At 36.6% G+C, this 25,172-nt stretch overlaps 4 protein-coding genes across 8 annotated transcripts; 1 reads left to right on the top strand and 3 right to left on the bottom strand.

Moving 5' to 3' along the window:
* Positions 1-3,599: 3,599 nt before the first annotated feature.
* Positions 3,600-5,827, bottom strand: cdkn1ba (cyclin dependent kinase inhibitor 1Ba). Its single transcript, XM_060889721.1, has 3 exons — positions 5,118-5,827; positions 4,529-4,658; positions 3,600-3,972 (listed from the first exon to the last, which is right to left on the bottom strand). Exons 1-2 carry the CDS (start codon positions 5,488-5,490, stop codon positions 4,552-4,554), a joined length of 480 nt encoding a protein of 159 aa, XP_060745704.1. The 5' UTR covers positions 5,491-5,827; the 3' UTR covers positions 3,600-3,972; positions 4,529-4,551.
* Positions 5,828-7,424: 1,597 nt separating this feature from the next.
* cdpf1 (cysteine rich DPF motif domain containing 1) lies at positions 7,425-10,766 on the bottom strand. 2 transcript variants are annotated; one of them, XM_060889524.1, is made up of 4 exons: positions 10,653-10,766; positions 9,948-10,069; positions 8,787-8,898; positions 7,425-8,604 (listed from the first exon to the last, which is right to left on the bottom strand). In XM_060889524.1, the coding sequence occupies exons 2-4, from the start codon at positions 10,055-10,057 to the stop codon at positions 8,485-8,487; spliced, it is 342 nt and encodes a 113-aa protein (XP_060745507.1). In that variant the 5' UTR covers positions 10,058-10,069; positions 10,653-10,766; the 3' UTR covers positions 7,425-8,484. The 2 variants fall into 2 exon arrangements, with proteins under 2 accessions (XP_060745507.1, XP_060745508.1); XM_060889525.1 differs by having other exon boundaries at positions 9,948-10,066; positions 10,653-10,709.
* cbll1 (Cbl proto-oncogene-like 1, E3 ubiquitin protein ligase) lies at positions 10,149-13,642 on the top strand. Of its 2 annotated transcripts, none has more exons than XM_060889521.1 (6): positions 10,149-10,289; positions 11,614-11,703; positions 11,795-11,901; positions 12,017-12,100; positions 12,219-12,292; positions 12,388-13,642. In XM_060889521.1, exons 1-6 carry the CDS (start codon positions 10,277-10,279, stop codon positions 13,379-13,381), a joined length of 1,362 nt encoding a protein of 453 aa, XP_060745504.1. In that variant the 5' UTR covers positions 10,149-10,276; the 3' UTR covers positions 13,382-13,642. The 2 variants fall into 2 exon arrangements, with proteins under 2 accessions (XP_060745504.1, XP_060745506.1); XM_060889523.1 differs by lacking the exon at positions 10,149-10,289 and adding an exon at positions 10,299-10,478.
* A 391-nt stretch (positions 13,643-14,033) lies between these two features.
* On the bottom strand, positions 14,034-23,461 carry slc26a3.1 (solute carrier family 26 member 3). Of its 3 annotated transcripts, XM_060889517.1 has the most exons (20): positions 23,245-23,461; positions 22,880-23,019; positions 21,210-21,320; positions 20,943-21,103; positions 20,532-20,696; positions 19,946-20,092; positions 19,763-19,845; positions 19,432-19,579; positions 19,203-19,316; positions 18,855-18,932; positions 18,466-18,561; positions 17,875-17,981; positions 17,704-17,773; positions 17,531-17,623; positions 17,178-17,273; positions 16,025-16,252; positions 15,077-15,131; positions 14,867-14,997; positions 14,551-14,680; positions 14,034-14,491 (listed from the first exon to the last, which is right to left on the bottom strand). In XM_060889517.1, exons 1-19 carry the CDS (start codon positions 23,382-23,384, stop codon positions 14,597-14,599), a joined length of 2,247 nt encoding a protein of 748 aa, XP_060745500.1. In that variant the 5' UTR covers positions 23,385-23,461; the 3' UTR covers positions 14,034-14,491; positions 14,551-14,596. The 3 variants fall into 3 exon arrangements, with proteins under 3 accessions (XP_060745500.1, XP_060745499.1, XP_060745501.1); XM_060889516.1 differs by having other exon boundaries at positions 14,034-14,680; XM_060889518.1 differs by having other exon boundaries at positions 14,034-14,680; positions 23,276-23,461.
* Positions 23,462-25,172: the final 1,711 nt, after the last annotated feature.

Here is a 25,172-nt window from a genome sequence, read left to right as displayed (position 1 = left end):
CTTTTAAAATTTCAGATTTGTTGTAAAAATTAAAAACTTCTAAAATGTGTAACTCTGTCCCACTTTCCCCTATGGAGAAATCACCACTATAACAATTTATCCAAAAAGATGACTGTGTTACAATGAACCTGATGACAGGTTGCTTGGCATCAGCAGAAATTTTGAGTAGGTATTAAATGCATTTTGATCCTAATTCAGATCCTAGGCCAAACATCTGTTTTGATTATTAGCCAAAATATCTTCTTGTGTAGAGTGTAGCCATAATAGATACCATCTGAACAGTCATGGTGACTATGTGCTAATATCAGTCTGGTTTGCTTTCAACTAGATGTAGAGCATTAATCACTCTTTAAATCATCCTGATACTGAAAAAAAATCATCCTGGGTTATTAGTTAAATCAGGTTTAGCAAGCAAATGTGGCCCCATTTTAAGCTGACCCAGTAACACAGCTAACTACTGAACCCTAAGATCACTAAAAAACTACACTCCTGAACAAATACTGACTGATAAACATTAAGGTGTTTGCCTTGATTGCCTTATTGCTTAAATGAAGTGACCTTGAATTACTTGTTACTTTTCTTTTGAAATTAATGTATTACTTACAGCTAAATACACAGTACAAACGTTTTAGCACACTATTCTTGTCTAACATTTGAACATTTACAATAAATGCATGTTCATGTATTAAAGCATTTTAATGGTCATTTTAAATTTCTCAGATAGCTCCATTAAAGAGGTGTTTATTTTTTTTTTTTTACCATGTGCTGAAATGATTATCCAGTCAATCCACAGACATATTCTTTGAAGGTGCAAGTAAATGGAAATGACTAGAATACTTAAAACTCCACACCTGACTTCAGGATTTAGCCCAGGACCCTGGGGTTGTAGCATCAACACTACCTGCTGCACCACCAACTGTTATTATTATTATTATTATTATTATTATTATTATTATTATATTAATTTCATTGTAAGACTCACTTCACTTTCCATGTATCCAGGCAAATGATATAAAGTATATGGTCACTGTATAGAAAGCTGAAAAATATCTCCAGCATAAATAGGTAGTTGAGATCACAGCAGAGTTTGGTATTTGCATTGTGTTTGTGTGGCCAGGAGTGGAACCTCTTCCTCTGCTCCTTTTGTACTTCGAGGCGTTAACACGTTTAGTAAACCTTCACGAAATCCTGCGCAATCATGACTTTGGTTTATCATGTGGGAAGTTGAAGCAAGGATGCGCAAAATTCATTTTAAAAACGACCACCTACGTTCTTTGTGTAACTTCTGTACACGCTTCAATGCAGGCTATTTTCACAATTGCTGCTGCTTTTATGTTATTTTTTTTTCATCGAGCTACAGATAGCCTGGGTCTTTAAGCACTCATTCTGTGTGTCAGCCACGGCTGGTTTTGCAAGCGTCAGCAAAAAAAAAAAAAAAAAAAAAAAAAAAAAAAAAAAAAAAAAAATCCATAAATCTAGCCAGTGGTGCTGGGTTCGGGATCGTGCTTTAGCGGAAAGGACATCCTGTACTGACTCGCACGCTCCGAGCGCGCAGGAGAGCTTAGTGGCTGCTGCCAGTGGTGTGCTTTCCTTAAACCCGGTCTGATTGGGCGAACCAAATGTCAGTATCCTATCGATTCATTCCCCTCCTTCTTCTTTTTCATGGGACGTGTCCTTGTTTTTCTCAATCGAGGAAGGCAGGGTGAGGGCAGGTTCCTGAGCGCGCTCCGAATGGCGCCCGGAGTAGTCTGTGCGCACGGCGAAACACTTCACCTTACGTTTCCATCCACACTTCAGTTTCTCGTGCATGCAGTATTTTCGGGGCGATTAAAACGTAGTAGTTTTAAAAGCTTTAAAACCAAAGGACATGGCGCAGAGTAACCTATAGGCTTCCAAGGGACATTGAACTGCGCCGAGTTCAAGTTCAAAGCTGCCTATAACCGCGAACACATTAAAATTATAGCGTCTTTGGGCTGTAATGTAACTTATGAACGAGTATTTTAAACGGGTGATCTCATGCAATCTGTATTTATTACTACTTACACGCATATACATTTGTGGCTTCATACCCATAGGTAGCTATAAATGATCATACTGTTTAATTATTCTGGATGGAGGTAAATGCAAATGTAGACAAATACTGACATTACAGAGGTTGAGAATGTGTCCAGTTTGTCCAAGTTTTTCTGACCTGTCCTTCCGCTCTAAAATATCCATCTGTATAATAAGCAAAACTATTTACTAGTGAAAAAGTTGTAAACATTTGAAGCTTACATTTTAGTACAGGTGAGTAAAAGGCCTTGGTTATGTTCTATAAAAACAAGTTCTATAGACAAGTTCTATAAAAATGGATGTAATATCAAATGCACAAAACATCATGATCCTAGTTGTTTAACTTCAAGTAAAAAAAAAGATAAATATATCAAGGGATTATTTTTAAGCAGCATGTTTTTATTGGCAAATGTATTGTATTAAATCATTAGTTATCCTGAACAATGGAAAAAAGATTTAGTAAATTAATGAAATTGTGTGATATTAAAAAACAAGATTCTTGCATTTTGTTATGCATATTGATGTATACAAAGTAGAATCAAATGTTGAGTGTTTGTCATTTTTTTTTATTAATCATCTCTTTAAACGAGCAATACAAAATCCACATCAAAATTTAATATAGGCTCAGTTTGCAACCTTAGAAAAATTTCTTTTCAAAATTTGAAAATAAACATTTCAGTTAAAAAAAAAGTCTTTTAAAAAACAAAACAAAAAAAGAAAAAAAAAGAAAAAAAAGAAAAAACACAAATGCCACTTTGGATAGTCATAAACCACAAAAAAGCTTAACATAAATAAGTTAGTATAATGTCCTCAGTGTTTTTACAAGCAATATACACAGGTACACTTCAGAATTTTACACATGCAGTGTAACGTCTAGTTTTTGTTTTATGTTTATTTTTGGGGGATAGTGGAACATCATGTTCAACATGAATACCATGTGTGAATGCAAAAGACAGGATTTGTGGACTATTTAAAAAAAAAAAAAAAAAAACATGGACCAGTGTTTAAAAAAATATTATCAAAAAAATTGCAATGCAAGAAAAAAAGTGACTGAAGAAAATTTGCTGTTAATTTCAGTTTCTTTTTAAAATTATTATTTACTCAGTAGGTTGTCATTCATAAGCAACTTACAAAACATAATCTAAGGGGAAAACTAGTGGAATATCCCAGGGATATAATAATACTGTGAAACACTGTCAAAACCATAAAACCACACCCTTAAAAAGGAATATCCCTGCCTGAATGTGTTGCGACTTTGGCAGATTTTAAATAAACTTCACATAATTAAGTACCATACACTCTTCTATGGTATCACCACCAACAATAGGTATTTTATGTATATTAAAAAAAAAAATCCCAAATTTAAGTACTGGTGTCTCAGATAGTTGCACATAAGTTCCCTTGCAACCATTAACATTTATTTATTTTCTTTTTCATCATTTATGGGGAACTCTTGGGTTATTTTAATGTTTTTTAAATTGATCCAACTTTTTGTTTTATACCCTGATGATACTGATACCTTATTCAAGTTCCTAGATCCTAATATCTTTTCACTTTAATCTGGGAGGTTTGTTGGGGTTGTTTTGAAAACTGCACAGCAATTCTTCAAGTCATTCACACTATATGATTTTTCTCATCATAATGTTATATTTTAATATGCTACATATAATTATTTACATAGGTAGTAAAGACAAAAGCAAAAAGGAAAACCATTTGCACACTGCTACATTGTCTGCTTTTTGAGGCAAATGTCTTTGAGTGCCAAAACTTTAGTGTAAAAAGAAAAAGAAAAGAAAAGAAAAAGAATCAGTGCTTCTACTGCCTTGCACATCCTTAGAGAAGGAAATGCTATTTTTCCAATAGCTGTCCCTGTTTACTTCATAAAGCTCTTTGATGGAGAAACGCACATTCTTCATCTCCCTGCAAGAAACAGAATAAAGTCTATTTAGAACTAAAATAAAAGGATCAGAGGAAAATATACACAGAAATAAACGTCGCTCACAAATGCATGCACTATACAAAACCTGTATCTCACTACACACATCAGCATTGTCAGAAAAAGTGCATACATTTTGTCATTCTCTCAGGGCTAACAAAACCCCTGTAGCAAATGAGAATGTCTTTTAGGAACACGTTAATAAGTGACAGTCAAAAGTATGGATGGATGGATGTGTACAATGTTGCGCACACACACCCATACACCCATATATACACATACACACACCAATGTCGATGACGTGTTACTACACTGTAGTACTGCAGCCCAAAGGCGTTTGTTTACAACACCAAAGTTCCTTTTGCAATGAAACACAGGCTTCCTGTAAGAACCTTCCACGTGCACATCGTGTTTGACCACGTTTTAATTTTAACTGTGAAGCATATGATTTTTTTCCCCAGTGCAAAAATAACAGCAGCAAAGTGGTATTTTTTATTATTTTTTTCTCTAGATGTTGTCTGCAGACCTACTGAAACCCACCTTTGCATGCAAGTCCTGTTGTTTTACGTGCTGGATTCTGATTTTGTGGGTGTCTGCTCTGCTCTTTCTTGACTGCTGCTGCCTTCCTCTCCATGGTTCACTCTTTTACTTTGCCGTGCAGAATCTGATTCTGAAAGGAAAAACGCGGTTAGACGCCTGTTTGTGCGCCACTAACAATTTCAAAAGCATTCTCACTATATATAGTGAAAAAAGGGGGGGGATAATAAAATAAAATAAATATATATAGAATTTTTTTTTCCTTTTTCTCGAATTAGCCCTACTTCCTAGTGTTCTTGTGCATGAATCTGACTGCAAAAAATGATTAAAGGAAATAGCGAAAGCCAAGAGCAACGGCTGTAGCAATATGTATCACGCAGGAACGCGTGATTTACATATATATATATAAATAAACGTAATGATGTTACGGTCGGTCTTCAAACAAAAGGCTGCGCGAGCGTCGAAACGTCAAAACAACTCAGCCAGATGTTTAAAAGCGCGTGTGCGCTGCAGACCGAAATGATCACGAACGTCATGAAAATAAGGAACACAATTTCAGAACGTGAACACTCCTACATCCCGCTGGATTTACCCGGGTCCTCCACGGAAGGTCTTTTCTTCGCGGCGCTTGGAGTTTTTTGGCAGTCCGTCTGAGTCCCGTTAAGATCCACTGGTGCGGTTTTACGCGGCGGCCTGCTGTAAACCTCGGGCGCGTCTCTTGCGTCCACAGCCTCCCACTCGTATCTACCGGGCTCAAGCGGCGTGTCCTTCACAAAGTCGTAGTTATATTTCTCTCTGAACGCTACTTCCGAGTCCCGTAGCTCGTCCAGATACGCTCGTCTTACTTCCCCCGGGTCCGGCGACCCGAACAGGTTCCTGCACACCGACGGCTTGCTGTGTGCCTCCGGTCTCGCGTCCACGCGCTCCAGTGGCGGACTTCCATTAGAAAGACGCACGTCCGACATTTTGCCACATGAAACTCGGTGCAAAAACAAACAAGTAGATTCTGTCGAGATTACAGCTCAAATCACAAACACGTAATTATTCCCGTAATAAAAACCGATTAGACGACGAGTGCGCATGAAAGCAGGCATGCCAAAATAGAGAAAAAAGCGCAAAAAAGAGCAACGCAGTCAATGTGGCATATAAGGAACAAGTGATTGCATAAAAGTATGCAGCTCTGAAGAAGTCACTCCCGTCTACACTCCTGTCTCGTAGTAATTCCTATCGAAAAAAACACCAAGTCATCCGAGAGACCAATATGGCGCTTGCAAGTAAACGCTACTGAGGGGGAGAGAGAGCTAATGGCGAGGGCTATTTAAACACAAGGAAGCTTTCATTGGTTGAACAGCACGCACCGCCCTTTTCTGAAAGAGAACCAGAAGCCGAAGGAATCAGCAGCACGGAGTGAAACGAGTGCACATCACACTGTAGTTCATCCGCCTCAGGGTTTCATCGCCAAACAACTACGTGCGAAACGCACAAGCGCCGTGTCACAGTGCCACGCAATACACATGATAACAACAGCCGAATAGACACAGTACAGGAGGCTGTAGATTATATAGCATTAGCATTATCGATACTGTGTTACAATATCGTATATGTGATACTTAATAAAAACATCCATTATATTTGATATTTTTATGCACAAACACACACACACACATATCCATTATGCAAGTGGTCTTTATATATATATATATATATATATATATATATATATATATATATATATATATATATATATATATATATATATATTATATCTTATATCTTATCAAAAGTAATACAGTGTGCCACAAAAAAAAAAACTTAGGTTTAGGGTTGTCCCTAGGTTTGCCTAGGTTGTCTTTTTTTTTTTAATTCTAATTTTAAAAAATAATTAAATATTTTAAAAAATAATTAAAAATTAAAGAGGAAGACATAGTTGCAAATTTGGTGAATATAACATATAACCTTGACATAAATTAAAAACATGGTGTCTTGTTGTTTCTTAGGTTTTATACATTAATTAATCAATTTAATCAAATCAAGCTATTTAACCAAATTGAGTGAAAAATGAACTTATTAAGCAATTCTTTGCATTTATGTACTTATTAATTAATTAATTTATTTATATTTTTGAGTGCAGCAGAATTTTTTTTCTAGTACACTACAATCTGGTGTGTTGTGTATTTGGTGTATTGGTGTATGAAAACAACATTTCTTATGGATGTAGGATTTTTATGTTAACTCTTAAAGACTAGACAATTATCCTCTAACTTACTGAGCTTTTTCATTGTGTTAAATCGTTTTTTGGCAGGGCTGAGGTCATAGTTGGCAGCAATCTTATCATGGTCAGACTTTGTCACTATCAGAAGTAGTTTGGATCACTGAGTCCTATCAGTTGTCCTTCAGTGCTGAATTTTTTTTCAAGCTACACTAATTTCAGAAGGTCACAATGTTTAAATGTTTTATTTGTACAAGAGTATGACATGTTCATTTATTCATTTCTGTTATGTGGGTAGTGTTTTTGTAGGGTTAACTAGATAAAATGGTATAAAGGGTTAAAAGAAATAAGGGTCCAATTGATGCAACACTGCAATGATAAAACCACAAAAAACACACCTATGTAAGTAATGTCAGTACTACAGTCTCTCGAGTGTAAAAACTAAATCAGTAGTTACTATGGAGTTTTTACCAAATAGATGTCAAAACTGTTTTTTTTTTTTTTTTATATTTTATTACATTTAATTACGTTTCCGAGGCCATGAGAAGAAAGTGGGCCCTGGTGACTCATTCAAAGATGAAGTTGTTGGATGTTGTGTCTCTGTTAAGAAGTGCATTAGCAAAGAATCCCAAAATGAAGCTGAAGCTTCACCCAAAGTGAAGCTGGAAACAAGAAACAAATTTGAAACACTTAGGTCTTATATCTGTGTTTTTTTATTAGATGCTTTTCAATCACGTGATGACACCAATTTCTTTCCTGTATCCTATACAGTTTCTATACCCATTTCCACTGCTGCAAAGTGAGGTCAAGTTCTTGGTTATGAAAAAGTGAACACAAAAATGCTTCTACTGACAACTACTGGTCAAAACAGAACATTGACTAAGAACTGACAACTGCTGGCTTGTGTTTACTGTTTTGTATTCAAAAAGGTTTTGCCTATTTTTCATTTTCAGATATGATAAGAACTGTGACACGAGAGACTAATATATGCACTATTGTCAAAAATATATTTACCAACTTAATCTTCATGCCACATTGCAGAAACACTTTAATCTCTCTGTTTAAACAGATCAGCTTTCAAAGCTTCAATGTTCGTGTCTATCAACACCATCATTATTGTAATCTTCTACATTGTTAAATAGCTAAGCTGAGTCTCTGCCTTAACTCAGCACAACCACATTGTGTTGCTGCATTGCATTGTGGTTGTCTTCTGTAGCCATTACTTATAAATATGATGTTCAACATTACATTTCATTCTCATGCCACTTAATTTGACATGAAACAGAACAATTACTTTCTAATATCAAATTTTATTACTATGCAATACACTGGTACGTTAATAGCAGTCTGTTAGAAATTGGTACATTTCAAAGCATCCTCTGCTGTATGTTCTCAGAGACAGTGCTTGTAATGCCATGGTTCTTGTAGTAACAGAGTCCATCCTGCATTTCCTTTGTTCACTGTTTGTGAATTTCAGCTGTGTTATACATGTTGTTTAAGCATATTGTAATTTCCTGAGGCATTCTCGATAGAAATGCAGGACAATTCGCTTTTACAATTTCTGAAATTATGACTCGTGAATCAATTCAGGTTGTTGAATCCCCTTATCAGCAGATTCCTTTTTTTGTGAGAAAGAAAATGGCTAAATCAATGTTCAAACATATTCAGTTTGCACTGTATAGCATAAACAAAAAAAAATATGTCAGTAATATCTTCTGTCCATCGCATATCTAAGTGTCTCTGCTTGATGTTAACTTTTCTGAGCTGTTTTTTTCTTTGTTATTTCTATTCGAATCTGCTCCGGAAACTGCTCCAAGTTTTCCCTCACACATGGTAAGCAGAAACGTTTGGTGTAGAAAATGCTGCAGGCCTGAATAAAACATACACACAGGCAAAGATATCAATGTGTTTTTCTGAAAAACCGCTATTATGAGATGAGATTATAAAACGGTAGTGATGATTATAAAACAGCTTTATGTAATACAATTTGAATCGACATAAATTTAGTGTACTAGCTAACCATATCAGTAAAAGAAGCTATTTCGAGCATACCGTGCCAACACATACAGCCTTCTTACACAAACTGCACTTGGAGCCCAATATAAGGAATTTGTCCTTGTTTGGAGTGAAAGGATCACGCATGCCATAGCAGTCTTCCAAAAACCTGTAGAAAAAGGGGTGTAGACAAGCATTTAAAAGGGCACAGACATGTACAATGGGTTATGTGTTTACTTTGGTACACCTACTTTGCAGAGAGCATCATTGGCCATTTTATTAGTTGCCATATGTATAAAATGAATGACACCATCTCACCTGTTGCACAGTAGCACAGCTGTATGCACAGCTGTATGTACAGTGAAACCATGAGCTGGCCTTATGCATGGAAAACAAGCTCCAATACCATAACTGTGCACCTACGAAGATCACCAACAAGGTAGGTCTGTGTACTAATTATTGTTCTCCTGTTTCCTGCACCTGATACTTTTATTTTTGGTTTTGAAATTATTTGTAATTCGTTTACAAATTTAATATTATTTTTTATTAAATATTATTAATTGATTTATTAAAAATAGTATTTAGTATTTTATTTTGTCATTACTATGTATATTGATTAATAAATATTTTTTATATTTCATTCTACTCCATTCAACGAACCCTGAACTGGACCCAACTGTTACTGCATTTTTTTTTTATCTGCACTGGTATGTATGCTACACATTTCCACTTAATGTGCAATATTTGTATATTCGTTTGGTAATTATACTGTGTTGACTGTGAATGTGTGTGTCAGTGTGTGTGTCGGTGTGGTTGTCAGTGTGTGTGTCAGTCAGTGTGTGTATCAGTCAGTGTGTGTCAGTGTGTGTGTCAGTGTGTGTGTCAGTGTGTGTGTCAGAGTGTGTGTCAGAGTGTGTGTGTGTGTGTGTGTGTGTGTGTGTGTGTGTGTGTGTGTGTGTGTGTGTCAGTGTGTGTGTGTCAGTGTTTGTTTGCATGGTGCACTGATTGGTCTGGACATAAAAGGTTTCTGAGCTGGCTCTGGATTCACCAAACCCCTGATCAGGATAAAGTGCTTCCTGAAGAAGAATAAATATGTGAATATGTATGTGTGTATGATACATGGTTTCATACATGGTTGGGTTAAAGGTTGATCAGGTCACAATTGCAAATCAATCATTTTATACAGAGATAATCGTGAGTTTTTAACATTATCCTTACCCGACTGCTCTGGTGTTTGGTGGTTTCCTCCCGTAAAAGGTGTATACACTAGAAAACTCGCACAACTCGCATGTAAACGTTCCTGTCGGAGCTTCCTCTGTGTCGTCCATGTTAGCGTACTGCTGGTGAGTCAACAGATGTGCATGGGCGTTAAAAGCGAGAAATCATGTTTCTACTCATTTGCTGTCAAAATCAGACGTTTCTAATTGTTTGTATTTTTTTGTTGTTGCATTCTATCACGTTTCTTGTATTTAACGAGATCTTGATCGAGACTTTTGCGTTGAAAGATTCAAACCGGAAGCAGGAAAGACTTCCGGCTTCACACAGCTATGGATGCCATTGGTAAGGAGGGAACTTCACCCTTTGCATGTTTTCCTTTGGCAATAGAGCACTTTTACCAACGTTACGTTAGCGATACAAGGCCTGTGTGTGACATCTGCGTGCTTTTTGTAGATTTGGGCGACTGGAGATAATTTATCTGGTTCACGGTTATTGGATTTTTTTATGCACTGTGGATGATTCGGCCTTGAGGTTAGCATTAGCATTAGCTAGCAGATAGAGACGATATGGGTAGAAAAGTGCTTTCGTAAATTACAAAATTGTTTTTAGTTTTTTTTGTGTGTGAGTTTATGGTGGTATATAATTAAATAAATGTTTTAAAGCATGGCTCAGGGAAAAAAATATAGGTACCGTTTACATACTTACCGTGTTAAGTTTTGCTGGTTGTTAGCTAGCTAGGTCTTCTACGTTACAGACGTGTTTGGGCGTGGCCACTGTAGACCACGCCCCCTATATAGGACTGCCTCGTGCAATTTACTTCAAGTAGATCAAGTATATCAAGTGTATTGATTCGGGGTTATCGGTGCGCGAGCTTCTTGTTTCATTTATATTTACTTGCTCTTAAACGTATTCTCAAATATGATGAAAGTATATCGAGATCGAGTATATCTGCATAATATGATTAGAAATAACATTTAAAAGAAACTGCACCCGGAAACATTTAATGTTTGTATTGAAATATGCTGTTATGCTAGTTGCTGTTATGCTAGTCTGCTGTTATGCTAGTCTGCTGTTATGCTAGTCTGCTGTTATGCTAGTCTGCTGTTATGCTAGTTGTTAGTTGCTGTTTTGCTAGTTGCTGTTATGCTAGTCTGCTAGTCTGCTGTTATGCTAGTCTGCTAGTCTGCTGTTATGCTAGTCTGCTGTTATGCTAGTCTGCTGTTATGCTAGTTGTTAGTTGCTGTTATGCTAGTCTGCTAGTTGCTGTTATGGTAGTTGCTGTTATACCAGTTGCTAGTTGCTGTTATGCTAGTTGCTGTTATGCCAATAGCGTTTATTAGGTTGACACAAATGACCATCTCAAATATAAGTGATTGCAGTCATGATTTGCTGTTTGTTAATAATAACAAGACCATATTTCTGTCAGCAAACACTCAACTTGGCTATGTAGTGATCTGAGTGCTAATTAATCGGATAAAATCTTTCAGGAAAATCACGTTAATCATTAAAAAAAAAATCAAGCCATTCAGGGTGCATTTTTCTTATAAAGCTAATTTAGCAAATAGTTCATGAGTGCACATTAGCTTCACCAGGTATCTAAGTAGGTCCTCCACAGAGTACTACTATGTTTGTCTTTACATGATTTAAAAAGTTTTTTTATTTGCAGACAGTGACATGCAGGGAACAGAAGGGGCATTAGGAGGTCCTGATGTCAGAAGGAGGATACCCATCAAGCTTCTCCCTAAACAGGCTAGAAGTAAGGGTTTACATATTTCAATTATAACACATGGAAGCCTTCCATTTATTGCCTAGTTCAATAGTAATGGTGATGTTTTTTTTCTAAACAGAAAGCTTTGCCTACAAGCAGGAGGAGAGGTTTGACTGTGGGGTAAAGGCTGGAGATGCTTATGCTAGCACAAGGCGATACCCTCAGCCATTGTTTTGGGATTATAAGGTTCAAGATCTGTCTGTTTCATTATGAATTTATCTATTTTGTACCAATTTCACTAACATTATACCAGAATGAACAAAACCACTCCTTTCTGTGTTAATTTGGTTTATTTTTTTAGCTTAATCTGATTGGTGAAAAAGACGAAACTCCTGTCCATTTTTGTGACAAGTGTGGTCTTCCCATTAAGACCTATGGACGCATGGTAAGCTTTGTGTATAAATAAACACATCCAGTGGTAGTTTTTTGTTTGAACTCTTGTATAGCTGCCATTATGGACTCTCTCTTTTTTTTTTTTTCTTTTTTTTTTTTTCCTTTCACAGATTCCATGTAAACATGTTTTCTGCTATGAATGTGCACTACTTCATGAGAGGAAAGGTGATAAAATGTGTCCAGGGTAAGTTTTGAGGAAAGTTCTCCTAAACCTTTGCAGTAAAAATAAAATGTATCAGGAGCAACATTAATTCATATCCATCCTCTTTATCCTCTCAGTTTGACGATGTACAGCTGTACAGACCCAGTTCAGCGGATTGAGCAGTGCCAGCGTGGTTCTCTCTTCATGTGCAGCATCGTTCAGGGCTGTAAACGCACCTACCTCTCGCAGAGAGACTTGCAGGCCCACATCAACCACCGCCACATGAGGGTGAGCAAGACTTCAGCAGGCCGCTCTGACCCTCACCACCTTCCAAGCTCGGAAGTTTCAGACCGTTTCCGTGTGCCTCCCAGTCACATGCCCAAACCCCATGTGCACATCCCTCCACCTCTGCCACATGCCACTCATGACCCCTACGCTCAGCCACCTCCTCCCTCTCACGATGACCTCCGTCCCCCTCCTGGCCAGGCTCCTTCAACTGACATGGGGCCTCCACGCTCTCTTGCTCAAGAGACGTTCCGCATTACTACAGTGACTACACGGAAGCACAGCAACCTCATCACCGTTCCCATTCAGGACGATTCAGCAAGCTCTTCCTCCCGTGAGCCTGTGAATGCCCCACCACATCACCATCCAGGAGAATATCCAGGGCAACCTGTAGTTTCCCATCCACACCACATGATGGCTCCACCTCAACAACGTTACGGGCCTCCACCTCCTCCACCCCCAATTAGTCATCCAATGCAGCATCCAGCACAGGTCTTCAGCCAAGCCCCTCCTCCACCTTTATCCTCGGTTCCTCCTCCTATAACCCCTCCTCCTGGACACCTCATGAGTCAGTTGCCACCGTACATGAACCACCCTCCACCTGGCCCTCCTCCTCAACATGGTGGTCCAGTAAATGCCCCACCACCTCACCATTACAATCCTCAGTTCTCTGAGGATAAAGGTACCCTTAGCCCACCATTCAATCAACCAGGAGGACTGAGTCCTGGGATGTGGCCTGCTCCCAGAGGACCTCCCCCACCAAGAATGCAAGGTCCTCCTCCACAGGGACAGATGCCTGGTCCTCATCACCCAGACCAGGGCCGATACAGACCCTATTACCAGTAGAATGATTTTTTTGGTAGTTTTGAACATTGCTATCATAAGTGAGTTTATGGTAGGGGTTTGAAAGTCTGTATAGTTGAGTTTGAATATAAAAATGCATGTCTTTGAAGACTTTGCCGTTAATTTCTGATATTAGATTATATACTGTTAATTACGGCCAATTTTTTGGATTTCAAAATGTATTTGGCAAAATTTAAAAAAATTGTCGAATGTGTTGCTTTATGAATGTATTAATAATTAAATACTAATTAAGGATTGATTTTATCATCAGTGGTTTTTCACCTTCTTTTCTTGTTTATTTGTTTTTGAGGTTTGAATGAGCCATTCATATTTGCTAACATATGCTGTTGCCCTTGTTTTTAGAGAAGGGTATCTAGTGGATATTTAACCTAAGGAAGAGGTTGGAGGCCACTCTTTTATTTGGGATAATACATATAAAATCTGAAATGTCAAATTTGTACTGTTCAACTGCAAATTTGCTTCACAGTTGAACAGATCCTTCTGATCCAGTGGAACAGACCCTTTTTTCACTACTGAGTCAAAAATATAGTGAGTTAACCAGGTGTAATTCTACAACACTCCAAAGTCTATACCACCCATCAGTGTAAGCAGTTTCTGTAGGTCTTTTTAAAGAGAAGAAATGACAGTTCTGACAGACCTTTGGAATAAACTTTATTTAAAAAAGCAAGAAAAGAAAAATGTTTGATTGGGTTAAACTTTCCTCATCTAATCATGGTTGAATTGGCTGTTTTGATTGTTAAATTGTGTTCATGAACAATGTGTACTAGTGATGTGCCATGAGTCTTTATTATATCATGCATTTACTGGAGCTCACTACTGTTAATGTTTTTTAGAAGGCAATAATGTAGTAACTTGCAGCTTTTACATTAGGTTTTATAGAGCTTAAACTGATAAACTATAAATTCTAAAATAATTCAAGCAAGATGCCATTATGGTGCTGAAAGCGTTGGCTCTTATTGGTGAGCTGAGACAAGTGACTCAAAAAGAAGTGCTGGAATTCCCATCACTACAACACTCTATTAACACATTCCTGCTTTTGTGTTATAGATGTGGGGCTTTGATGGTCACAAACACCAGACACTCAACTTTAACATTTCAAACAATACAAACTTGTATTGTTTGAAATGTTAAAGTTGAGTGTCTGCTATAACTGTATAATTGTGTGTTCTCTGTATTTTAAATAGTGATATAAAATATTTACAGATTTGTAATTCTTGTATTTTCAATTCTCCGCTGATATAATCCATTAGCCTGGTCATTTGACACTTTGAAGTATGTCTCCTGTAAATATAAGGACACAGGAAAGCCAGAGGTCAGTCTTTATATCATCAGTCTTATGTTTTTCCTGGATATTTTGCACCCTCAATCAAAAAACATTAACTTATATTATGTTTAATCTGTAACATCAAGTCTTTGGGAATGGGAGTTTAACACATGGTTAGGTCATTGCTTAAAATATTCCTTTACCTTTTCCTCTGAATTATCTGGATGCTTCTTCAGAATGTGCAACATGGCATCATGAAGAGTGGGAAAGAACATGGAGGTCTTGATTTCATCATCAAAAAACATGCAGTTGTGCAGTTTCTCCAAGATGTACACTACAAAAACAGTTCTCAAGTGCTTAATGTTTGACAAAGAACCACCAAATTATAATATCAAAATGAAAAGTATAATTACCATCACATGAAACAATGTAGACTTCCACATCTACTCGAATGAATTCCTTTAATAACTATAGAAAGAAAGATCACGGAAGAGATTTGGACCCAACAAAAGTTACATATATTATTATTACATATACAAAGTTTGCAGCAATATTGAAGCAATGTTTGAAGCAGTGTTTATAACTGTATTGTAAATGTTGCTGAAATTTCCATAATGTTATGTGTAGGATACCCCGTGAGGTCTTGTGAAACATGTGAAGCAAACCTTTGTTAGTTAGCAAACGTTTTTACAACATTGCAGGAACGTTACCGGCCAACCATTTTAGAGTGAGTTATAAACGTAACTCTTTTTATCAGAGGCTAAAAAATGGAATTTGCGCTTGTTTTGTTTGTGCCCATGTTCACCATTGAATTTCCGCTTAAAGAATTTGTAGTGTTTCCTAAGTATTTCTGTTTTAGCTTAGTAGGGGAAACATATTCAAGAAAAGTTCCCCAATGAAACCCAAAATGGTTAGGCTTTTTTTTACAATAACGTTTCTATCTTTAAAGTAAAAGGTGGTCTCAAACCCATTTCCGCTCTCTGAGATGCCACAAGCGCTTGTTTATAAGCATCTAAAAAGTTGAAGGCATTATAATAAACAACTAAATCTCTATTTAATTAGAGATGAAAATGAAACAGTAAATGTAATGTAAATCAAACAGTATCATGATTCATTTTATTTCAGACTTAAATAAGCAGAGTTAAAATAACTCGCTTTTTATACTGATTGAAAATTTCAGCTAAGTTGCCTTCCGTTCTATTGGCAGATTGGACCACCAGTGTACTGTTGCAAAGGGTTAATGAAGATTTTCTGTTCATGCTGAGTAGATGTACACTTATACACAGAATTTTTTTTTTTTTTTTAAATGGTAGCTTAACAAGCGTTTAAATTACTGATAAATATTTAATAAAACAAATTACCATTTTAAAGCCTTTGAGTGCTGAGAGGTCAAGGAAGGAGACAGCAGAGAAGTCCAAGATGAGACTGTGGATGTCAACTTGAGGAACAGAGATGTTGGCAGGAAGCTGTGCTCTCCAGTTCACTTGAATAGGAAGGTCTGAGAAGTCCACTGGCTGATCTAAACCCTCCAAGTTGCTCTCATCCTCTGACATCTCATTATTTGAGCACCCAATGGGCTCAAAGCCTCTCTGAGTCAGACAATATTAAGAGGAAAGAAAGATTATCACAGTTCAAGAAGGCTGTGTTTGTATACCTTTACAAAAAAATGCACACATTTTACATGAGTTTATCATTTTTGTACAATTCTTTTTGTGATTTCAGCATGTAATGCTTTGAATCTGCACATGAACTCAAGTAAACATGTGACACCATGAGAACAATGTGATCTGTCCTGAAAATGATACTATCCAAGTTAAGAATTAATTAGAGATTATAAATTATAACTAGAATGTACATTTCCTGAAGAAAATGTGAATGGTGCTTGCACGTGGCAAGTTCCCCTCATCGTGCTGAATGTTTTGATGTGTCCATGTTGTGCTAAATTTAGATTTTCGTGACCAAAATACACTTGACCAAAAAACGTGACCAGAATACACTTGAGGAAGTTCCCCTCATTGTGCTGAGTGTTTTGATATGTCACATATCCATGTTGTAAAAAGTTTTTTGATTTTACATATTTTGGGGGCGGGCCTGCGGCACACCCGGAAGGCCAGTTGGTACACCAATTTAACAGTTTGTTCAGAGTATCACCCTAAAGGAGCTGGCTGAGTTTGGTGTAGATAGTTCAAATATCAAATAAACATCCAAAGTTTATAATGGGAGTCTATGGGAAAAAAGGCCAATTTGAGACCCGGTACCGGAAGTACCGGTACTCGGATTGCTTAGAAAAGTCATAGCACACCTCTCCTCAATGAGCCGGTCAATTTGACACCTCATTCATGGGTCTAGGACAAAAGCTGGGGGACAAGTTACGCGCCGAAGTTTTGTCCGGAAGAGTATGCAGGATAGTAAGAATGTTGCTTTGCAAGCACCATTAATAATAAATCTTGCTAAAAAATATAGCTCAAATATGATTTTGTTAGAATAACTATCTGTTTAGGACACTGTACTTACAGGTGATATCTGTAACTCTCCATTTCTTAGCATTTTTCTTATCATTCGCAGTGCTTTATTCCTCTTTCTCAAAACTCTGAGTGGACTGAATCCCACCTGAGAAAAGAAAAACAGGGTAGTAAAATGTATGAAATTGTCTCAATATTGCCTTGGTCTTGACCTTATGTCAAACAATTGCAACAAAGGAAGAAAAACAGGGTTATTTTGTAGAAAATCTTAGAGTTTAGAGTTTGCTTTTTAGATCTAACTAGAGCATTATTCTTGGTCTTGTCTGAGCCTTAGCATTGTCCTAACAATTAAAAAGCCTTACTCTTTTCTTGATTATAAACGTATACAACATAGAGACCACTTACGGCTTGCATTGCTTTGTTTCTGAAGAACTCAATGTTTGCAAAAAATATTGGTGAGGGGATTCTGAATATTTTAACTCCAGGAGGTTCATGAATCTGCATAAAAAGGAGAAAATGTACATCACTGTAAGGGTAAGAATTTTGTCATATTAGATAAATAATGAGCATAAACTCACAGAGGTGTAGTCTTTGCGGTCTCTGTAGAGATCTGTGCCTATGATGTTGGCAAGTACAGAACAACGTGGACTAGAATAAAATGAACATGCAATATTGGTGCTTAAATAATGCATGAGTTATTTTGGTCTTCATGTTGCTAGAACACTGTATATATAACTATCCAAACTTACAACTGAGCCCGGAAAACGACTGTAAGCAGCTCCACACCGAGACCCACAGCTAGCCCGAGGTCCAGGCTCAGAATGATGGAGGCTGCACATGTTACAACCCAGATAATCTGAAATAGGGAAGATTATAGAGAACAATACAATCAAAATAGAAAAAGCTTAGTATTAAAAAACCCAAGGTTACAGATTGTTTACTTTTTTTGAATGAATAGATGGATGGATGGATGGATGGATGGATGGGTGGATGGGTGGAGGGATGGATGGAAGGATGGATGGATGGAAGGCACATAATCCAGCTAATGCTTTTTTAAAAAAATTGGAAAAGATCAATTTTGTGTAATATTCAATATTTGGGACAAGATAATAATTGGATAACTGCATGGGAAAACATTGGGAAATATTGAAGAGTTTTTAGTAAATGTAGCAGGTGACTGTAGTTTAGCTTGGGTCTACCCTGGGAGGGTGGTGCAAGTGCCAATAAAAATACACAGATACACTTGGTCAGTTTGTTCTCAGAGATTATTACCATGGGAAATTGTACAAATATTTTTTATACTGTTATAGCTCTTAAAAAGAAATAAAACGAGTGCTCACAAAATCGGCTTTGTCCGTCTTCCAAATAGATGGAAGCTCTCTGAACTGCATCAACATGCCTTTCAGGTTCACAATCACAAGAGCTCCCAATACAGACTAGAAGAATAAGTAAGACAGCGTAAAAGAAATATGCAAGAATGTTTAAATGTTTCTAAACTTCTATGTAGTGCATCTCTAACATACACGATGATTGAAATAAAACATGCATTTTATATTATTATTTTTATATTATTTCTATTTGATGACTATTGTAACTTTGATAACTATGAAATGTTCTTGAAATATATATACTCGATAACTAGAAACTTTGATAACTACACAAAAAAAGTGAGTGGAAATAAACACAATAAACATTTCATGGTGCTTTTACAGTTTTCCTTGTCACTTACCCTGGGCAATGGCTCGAGAAGGAATCCTATTCCAACTGTGACGATCAGTACTATAATTGCAGAGATTAGACTTGCTATCTGTTAAAAAAAAGTTAATGTTTCATCCCTAGTTTTCATTTGAGCAATAGATCTCACAAATGATAAACTGAACCCTTTATGAACTTTAAAGACAGTGACCATCATAAACTATAAAAGCATGTCTTAGATGTATAACAACATTCAGATGTAAAGTTGAATAATGCAATACTGTCTACGTGAACCTTTGACACATGCTGGGTCTTTCACTCCTTAACTACCTGGTTCAAAGGCAGTGACTGGTTTAGTAAAGTGATCCACAGAATCATGTACCTGTGTTTTTCCCCCTGTGCTTTCTTGTACTGCTGTCCTGGAAAGTGCAGTGCTGGCTGCAAAGGATCGAAAAGCTGCCCCGAATATATTACTTGCTCCAAAAGCAATGAGCTCCTATTAAAATGAAAAAAATCATTTGTTCATTTGGCACGATGGAAGGCACAGGCACATTTATTTGTTTATTTATTTAGTCCTATCTGGGATCTTTTTTGGATTTTGGGTTTCTTACCTGATTTCCATCAATAACATAGTCATGCTTGACAGAATAGACTTTAGCCACAGAGAAGGCCACAGCAAAGCCCACTATAGCTATAGGGAAAGCATCTAATGCACTATATTCCATCACTTCCACATTTGGAGCAAATGGAGCTTCAAATCTAAAAACATGAATGGCAAAGTTTTATGCCTCGTATATGCAGAGTGCTCCATTCGATACAATGCCACTGCTACACACAGTATATATGAAATTCTTACCTTCCTGGATCTCTCATTAGAAGGTGCTTTTTGATCATTATTAACATATTACAGATTTTCTTCAAGTAAATATGATACATCCTTACCCATCCACCATCTCTCCGATCACAGTCACGTTAAACCTTGCTTCAAAATTAAACCCATAAGAGCATCCGCAAGCAATGATGGTCTAATGAAGACAGTACAGTAAAAATGAGGGCTCCCAAAATCTCACTGGATATCTGGGAAATGCTATAATTTTGAAATGTTGTCTCTCAAGCAATACCCACCATAATGATTTCAATTGGAATTGGCACAGGTAGTTTAAATTTGTCGTTTAGCTCCTTTACTATATACACCACTACCATGATTATAATGGAGGTCAACAAATCAGCCACATTTGTCAAATAGAGCTGTGTAAAAACTTTCTCCAAAGTCTGAAATAAATTGCAAAAAGAATTACTGAAAAAAGTGCAATACATGTATAAGAATTAAACAATTCTTTCAGTTTTTGCTTGCTAAATATACTTTCACTCAATAGGAAATTAAAGTTAAGGAAAGGACAGAAAATGTGTTTCCTGCCACTACATCTTCACCCACAACCGAGCAGCAGTGCAAACTTTATTTATGCATCGTGAGAAGAATACTAAACAGCCTCCTTTGCTAACTAGACACCAAGTTTGTTGTGTAGAATAATGGCAGAAATAAATAGTTCCCTGTCTCTCCCTTACCCACAGAAATAAGAATAGTAGAATACTCTGGAATATGAAATGGTCACTTCAACATGTATAACTTCACATTGTAAAAACATCAGAACATGCCAGTAACAAAACATGCCAGATTTACAACTATCTTTTTAATTCAATTTCTACTCACAAAGAAAATGTTGAATGCTCCACTTTTGCCAGGTACATTTAACCCGAGCACAAACTTAAGCTGTGACACCAGGATGTGTACTGCAGCAGCAGTAGTGAACCCAGATACCAGCGTATCAGACAGGTAAATGACTATGAAGCCAATCTGCAGTATCCCCATGGCAAGCTGCAGTAAATTGGGAACAATTTATCGATATATTTATTCAATATATTTAATTACTTTGCATTGTACTGTGTATGCCAATATTATGTGTTAATCAAATGGATTTTATGTTCGTAAGTAGGTATACTGTATTCCTGTATCGATTGTTTTAAAGCCAAGCAATTTTCTCTAATTATATTAGTAAAGGTTGATGTCATCTGAATATTGTGATACTCTGAAGGTGATAGAAGTACTGTTTATATAGGTTACCTGGAAAATGCCCATAAGAAATGTGAGAGAAGAGGCAACTATAACTCTTTGTTGCTCCATGGTCAGTCCCTCAAATCCAGTAATGTTCGCTGGGTCACTATCCTCAGGTACCAAAGTCTGTACAACACTGCCAACCATCAGACTCAAAACGGGAAAAGGACCTGAAAGAGTCAGATAGAAAAGATACAGATCTGCATATAGAAAAGTTTCAAATCTGTATATGAGTTTCTGAGATGCTTTGTCAGTTCTGCATCAGGTGTTTCGTACCTACGGACAGGTGTCTGGATGTGCCCAAGAAGAAGTATATCAATACAGGAAAAAATGCAGAGTATAGTCCATACCCTGGTGGTAAAGCAGCCAGCAAGGAAAATGCAAGTCCTGGAGAAATATAAGTGTAAGAATAACATGTTATTAGGCTCTATGAGGATCTTGTACAGTAAATTCTCACATTCACTATGAAGAGCATTTCCTGTCCAATTTCTGTTTACAATTTCACATAGAACTAAATATATGTCCTGAATATAAACTCTCTGACCACTTTATTAGGAATCTATTATTCACCTTCTCATTCATGCAAATATTCTAATAGTCAATTGTGTTGCAGACGTACAACACATACACTCATGCAGATATAAGCCAGCAGCTTCAGGTAATGTTCACATTAAACATTCTCCTAGGAAATGTGATCCCAGTGATTTTGACAGTGACATGGTTATTGCTACCAGAGTTATCTAACAATTCAGACAGAAACAGAAATCTGGCAGAGACTCACTAAAACGAGATCAATTGGAAATTTGAAAAAGATGAATGAATGAGTAGGTGTACAGGCAATCCTAATACAATTTTAGATACACAGTTGCATGACATATATATGATATATAAAATAATACTTTCCATTGCTTTTCCCCATTGTATTAGTGTGGCATAATTAGTCCCGGTAAATTCAATGTCAATAAAGAAGAACACACTGATATAGTGTAAAACATAAAATATAAATACTGTAAGATCTATTTATTTATTTATTTATTTATTTGATGACAAAATGTACTGATGTGCATGATAGGAGCTTTTTTTTCTTTTATGTCCTTCCACCAACTAGTCAATCAGAGAGACATGCATTAACAAACAATACAGTGAATGTGTATTGTAAGTGATATGGTTAAAAAGATAAGCAGCAGTGTTTGAATTTTTCACACCTAAAATTAATAGAGAGACAAAATGTAAGACAAAATGTTGAACAAAAAGTTCAAGGTCAGCCCAGACTTCTCTCAGCCACAGATTATTTTCTATTCCTATACCCATGTCTCATGACTCCAGATATTCCCAAGCTAAATGTGAGGAATAATCTATACAGCAGGTCCTGGTTGGAACCAGATTCTTTCTGGTGTGACACTTTCAATGGGTCTCGCTTTTTGTCTGACCTTTCCCCTTAGGTCTGTTCCTCAAAGATGGAAGACATGAATGTGTCATAAATGTAAGGCTCACTGAACATAAATCTGTGACAAATCTAAGGCTCACTGAACATAAATCTGTGACAAATCTAAGGCTCAGTGAACATAAATCTGTGACAAATCTAAGGCTCACTGAAGTAGACAAGCCTCTTCAACACAAGTTCTTAGTCCATAAAAGGTATATGCCAGAGGGTAATTTTTGTTAAAAGAAATACCCAAACATAGAACAGCTTCAACTTGCATATTGCACAAAGAAGTCTATATGTTCATGCTTAAAATATCTCACTGCAGAAATTGCAGATTTACCTGTTTTTCTATCCACAATCTTTCTAAAATGATTACTATCTGTTTCAGGACATTTGATCTTGGTATTATTGAGGAAAATCAAAATTTGTGCTCAAAGTCACCCATTCCAACCTACAGTATTAAATAAAACACTTCACTCACTTGCTAAGTAAGGAAGTCAGAGAAAGAATAAAATACTACCTTGCAATACAGCCACAAGTCCTGTGCTGACTCCAGATATTATGTCACTTGGCAGCCATTGTTTAAATCTGTATACTTTCATCCACCCAATGATGGGAAGCAAAGACAATGCTGCATTCTTTAAACGTTCTGAATCCCACCTAAAGCACAAACATACACTTTCATAAATTCTAATTCTGTGCAATGAAATAATTCAACTATATTAAAAATTGCCTGTGACAAACACAACTGAAAATAAACATAGTCAAATATACACAAATATACTCAAAAATAAGCTAACTGTTCAATATTTAATAATTTCAGAAATATGGCATTTTTGTGGTGATTTTTTTTTTTTTTCAACTTTTAGATTGAATTATTCTTACTTGAAGTATTCTATAACATGATCTAGTAGACCTTTGTGTCTCCTGGTGACCTTTACATGTTCTTGTGAAAAAGAATCTTCAGAGAACACCCGTCTGTCCACTAAATAGTGTCCGTCGACTAGTTCTGCCTCTTTTCCCATTTGTCTTTCCAGAAAAATCCAAGTAAGGTGAAAAGCAGAAGCAGTTACTGCATCTCCTGTATTTTTAGGACTCGGCTTGAGGAATATATGCATCTACTTTTACTGTGCAGACTATTTAATCATTTACAGATGTAAATTGGGTTGCCATTACAACATGATAATCTTAGTCATCCTTCCTTGTGTGTATGCTGACACAAGATTGAGTGTGTTCTTGTGCCATATTTCAGCACAGAGAAGCTAATTATTTATTTCAGTATTATAGAACAAATATCCCTCATTCCATTCTTAATATTCAGCTTTCTACCCATTTGTTTTCTCCTTGGTTCTCCTAAACATGATTTCTGATGGGAAGATATGACTAAACTCTGATGGGAAGATATGATAAGACAACAAGAATTCCCAGCACAATTCTTGAAAGAAGGAGAGAGAGAGAGAGAGAGAGAGAGAGAGAGAGAGAGAGAGAGAGAGAGAGAGAGAGAGAGAGAGAGAGAGAGAGAATAATGTAATGAAAACAAAAACTTTGATTTCACAATTTCACTTGATTGGATATACAATAGATTTGCTATTGCTTTTGATTAAAGTTTATATAGTTTTCAATATCACATATGGTCTGGCTAATCAATACATTTCTGCATTACATGCTGTTTGGCATGTGGTCCAAACTGACCTTCACTCTCAAGAGCTTCACTCCGACTGTTACGACAGTTTTTACCAATTTATTTTTTTTTACTTTATTTTTTGTAAATATATTATTTGTTGTCATTTCCTCTTTAATGAGCTCTTTGTATTTTTATTGATTTTTTGCTCATAGGAAATTTAGCTGTCTGTGCTTGCCACTTATAGACTTCACCACATTAGGTGACCCAAGTAAAGCCAATGCTACCTGTACCTACTTGTCAAATTTCACAAACAGGTTTTCTTAGCCACATAGTACACTTTTGCATCTATAACCTTAAGAGACTTAAGGTAACACTCTGAATTGTATTATACAGATTCAAGTGGTGAACCAGTCCTGTGTTTGCATGGCATAAATAAGATGTGATAGCATTAACAGGGAAAGGGGAAGGTGTCTAAAACCAGACTGAATTCACTGTCCTACTAAATAAAAAAGTACAGTATGTCAACGTAGGTCTGCTTTTTCCAATGGGTACTAAATTGTAGCTATACAGATAACTTCTCAAACATGCTACTAGTGTGTAGCTGCAGGCTCAGTACTTTTTAGAAAACTCAGGGTTTGGAAACTGTAGGGGGATGTTGTTTTAGCGGTACAGCTAAAATTGTAAAATAGTATCAGGTCTAACAAAACTTTTAACACCAAGTGCCAACATGCACCTACAAACATAGATGCAATGGACTCCACTTCCCACAATGCATGAGCATGTCCTCATTTGTGAGACACAGGACGTCTGATCAAACACACCTGTGCTCAATCACACACACTCAAACTAGTACCTGAAAATTTTTAAATACATTGTAAGTCAGTCTGGGTAAGGATGACTGCTAAATGCCAGAAATAAAAGTGAATGTAAATATGAAAGACACTCTCATTCACAGCACTCAGCATTGCATTAACAGCAGTCTGAGCACAGGAGGCACAATTAATACCATTTATTTTCTTTGCAATTTCCTTTGCAATGTAGTCAATGAGTTGCCTTTGTTATATTTGCCTGACCTCTCTTTATATAATGCCTTAAAGTCTACCAAAGAAAAATGCTGTATGGTATCAACTTGTACAGTATATGATAACTACATATGATAGAACAATCTGTATCTAACTACATATAAAAG

Source organism: Tachysurus vachellii, chromosome 16 (genome assembly GCF_030014155.1).
Source record: "Tachysurus vachellii isolate PV-2020 chromosome 16, HZAU_Pvac_v1, whole genome shotgun sequence".
Taxonomy (NCBI): Eukaryota; Metazoa; Chordata; class Actinopteri; order Siluriformes; family Bagridae; genus Tachysurus; species Tachysurus vachellii.
Note: the sequence above shows the minus strand (reverse complement) of the source record. Positions and strands in the feature narration are given on the sequence as shown.